The sequence below is a fragment of the Chaetura pelagica genome, unplaced genomic scaffold (assembly GCF_000747805.2).
Source record: "Chaetura pelagica isolate M959 unplaced genomic scaffold, ChaPel_1.0 scaffold625, whole genome shotgun sequence".
In the NCBI taxonomy this organism is placed as follows: domain Eukaryota; kingdom Metazoa; phylum Chordata; class Aves; order Apodiformes; family Apodidae; genus Chaetura; species Chaetura pelagica.
Window position 1 is genome coordinate 1,130,023 of NW_009953499.1, and position 2,422 is coordinate 1,132,444.

The following is a 2,422-nucleotide window of genomic DNA, read 5'->3' on the forward strand; positions in this document are numbered from 1 at the left end:
GCCCCGGCGGGTCACTGGCTGCACCTACATGGACACGGACGGGAGCTGGCGCGTGGCCGACTGTGACACCAGGCTGCAGGGGGGCATCTGCCAGCTCAGAGCAGGTGCTGCCTGGGGGGGACACCAGGCTGCAGGGGGGCATCTGCCAGCTCAGAGCAGGTGCTGGCTGGGGGGGATATGGGGTGTTCAGCACAGGGTTGGGGAGAGACCAAGGGTTGGAGATGGCACCCCACCCCGAGCCTCCTGCAGCTCTGTGAACATCCCTGCAGAGCTGGGAGCCTCAATGTGCTGTGGGACCCCAACCTGGGGTGTCCCCCCACCCTTCACTCACTGTGTGCTCCCCAGGTGCCCCCCGCATGCACAAGTGGAGCTACAGTGGCAGCTGCCCCAAATCACTGGAGGACTCGTCCTGGATCCCCTTCCGGGACCACTGCTACACCTTCCACATGGAGATCACCCTGGGGCAGAAGGAGGCCATGAGGAGGTGCCAGAAAGGTATGGGGTGGCTGTGGTGGTGGAAGAGGGTGACAAAGTTTTGGACGTGGAAGAGGGAGGGGTCCCTAGGCTGCCCTGGGGTGCATGAATGGGTCCCCTCTCCCTGCACCCATGTCCAGCCTTGATCAGCCATCTTCTCCTTGCTGTTACATGTTGGCATTTGTGGGTGGTTCCTCAGCTTGGTCCCCTTGGGCACTCTGCTCCTGAGCTCTTCTCTGACTCTCTTTCCTCTGCAGTTGGTGGCACAGTGTTGTCCATCCAGGACGAGATGGAGAACATCTTTGTGTGGGAGCACCTCCAGGCGTATGAGGGCCCTTCCAAGGGTGCCTGGCTGGGCATGACCTTCAATCCCAAAGGTACAAAGGGAGGAGTGAGGTTTTAGATATTCCCCCGGGCACTACCATGAGTTCCCACCCAGTCTGAGGTGAGCAGAGGGAGCTCTTTGTGTTGGCACCAGTGTGTGGGACTTATGGCATGGCCTGACCAGGAGTCCCAGTGCCTCAGGCTGGTCTGGACATGCTATGTGTCCTCCTCTGTCTTGGTGGGATGAGGCTGGTGGATTTGAAGCCCAGAGTCTCCTCCAAGGCACTGGAGCCTGCAGGTTCAGGAACGTGCCTTGCACCCCTGGTCCTCCTCATCACCCCATCACTCTGGGGCAGAGATGGGGTGTCCCCTTCAGCCTCCCCAGGCCTAATTCTTCCAATTCCCAGGTGGCACCCTGGTTTGGCACGACAACAGCGCCGTCAACTACTCCAACTGGGGCCAGCACGACACGGGGCCCAGCATGCTCAGCCAGAACAGCTGCTACTGGATCCAGAGCAGCAACGGCCTGTGGCACCTGGGCTCCTGCACCAATGTCACCATGGGGGTCATCTGTAAGATCCCCCGAGGTAGGGGCCTGTGGGGTGAGCTGGGGGTCCAGGCAGGGTCCCACAGGACATGGCAGCACTGGCCACCTGTGTTGGACAGTTCTGGTGTAGGGGCCAGTGCTGGGGTCTGCAGGTCCCCAGGGGGGCTCAGTGGTGCATGCTTTGGTGGCTGGGTCAGCACCTCCAAGCAGGATGAGCCCATTGGGGTGGTGGTGGGGCAGATAGGACCCCCGTAGTTGTGTGTTGCCCAGTATCTGTGTGGTGGGGCACTGGGAGCAGGGGAGGACGTGGGGCTGGTGGGACTGGCACTGGGAAGGGGGAGGGTGCTGTGGTCGTGCACTCACCTCTCTGTGTTGCTGTTGCAGTGGAGGAGAGCAGCTTCTCCAGGGCAGGTGAGTGGTCCTGTCAGCCTGGGCACAGCCCCAGGGAGTCCTGCTGCAGCCCAGCTTGGATGAATAAGCAGAGAAATGGTGTTTGTGGGTGGGAAGTCCCATTTTCAAGCGGCTTTGGCCCTGGGTTAGGAGTCCCCAGTAGCAGGAGCCATCCCTCTGTGGAGAAGCATGTCCAGCCCCTTGCTGGGCTCTCCTGCCCTTGCCCACACTGACCAGCCAGGCTGGGGGGTGGACACTGCATCCAAAGATCCATCCCAGGCAGCTGCAAGATGTTCATGCACATCAGGAATGACCCAGAGAAGCTGCCCAATCCCAGGAGCAATTCCATAGGCAGGATGGCCCCAAAACACCAAAGCAGACTCCAGTCCTATCCCTGTCCCAGAGCCACCATCCAACTAGAGACCCACCAGCCAAAGCTCCTCCTGTGGGATGAGATGGGGGGAGGTGGCAGGTGCTGGCCTCCAGTCCTGGGGTCAGCTTTGGGATCCCACTGCAAGAAAAACAGGGAGGTGCTGGAGCAAGTCCAGAGAGAAGGGCAGTGGAGCTGGGAAGGGTCTGGAACACAAGTGGTTGAAAGACCTGGGGGTGTTCAGCCTGGAGACAAGGAGGCTGAGGTGAGACCACCTCACTGTGCAGCTCCTGAGAGGAGGTTGGAGCAAATGGGGG

The 2,422-nt window shown here is 60.7% G+C and overlaps 1 protein-coding gene across 1 annotated transcript in view; it reads left to right on the forward strand.

Annotated features, from left to right (window-relative positions):
• MRC2 (mannose receptor, C type 2) overlaps positions 1-2,422 on the forward strand; it is a 109,524-nt gene that overhangs the window by 47,067 nt on the left and 60,035 nt on the right. Inside the window, exons 24-28 of the mRNA XM_009999344.1 lie at positions 2-104; positions 346-495; positions 732-851; positions 1,206-1,385; positions 1,730-1,756. Coding sequence (XP_009997646.1) covers positions 2-104; positions 346-495; positions 732-851; positions 1,206-1,385; positions 1,730-1,756 — 580 coding nt within the window. The remainder of the gene's footprint in view (position 1; positions 105-345; positions 496-731; positions 852-1,205; positions 1,386-1,729; positions 1,757-2,422) is intronic.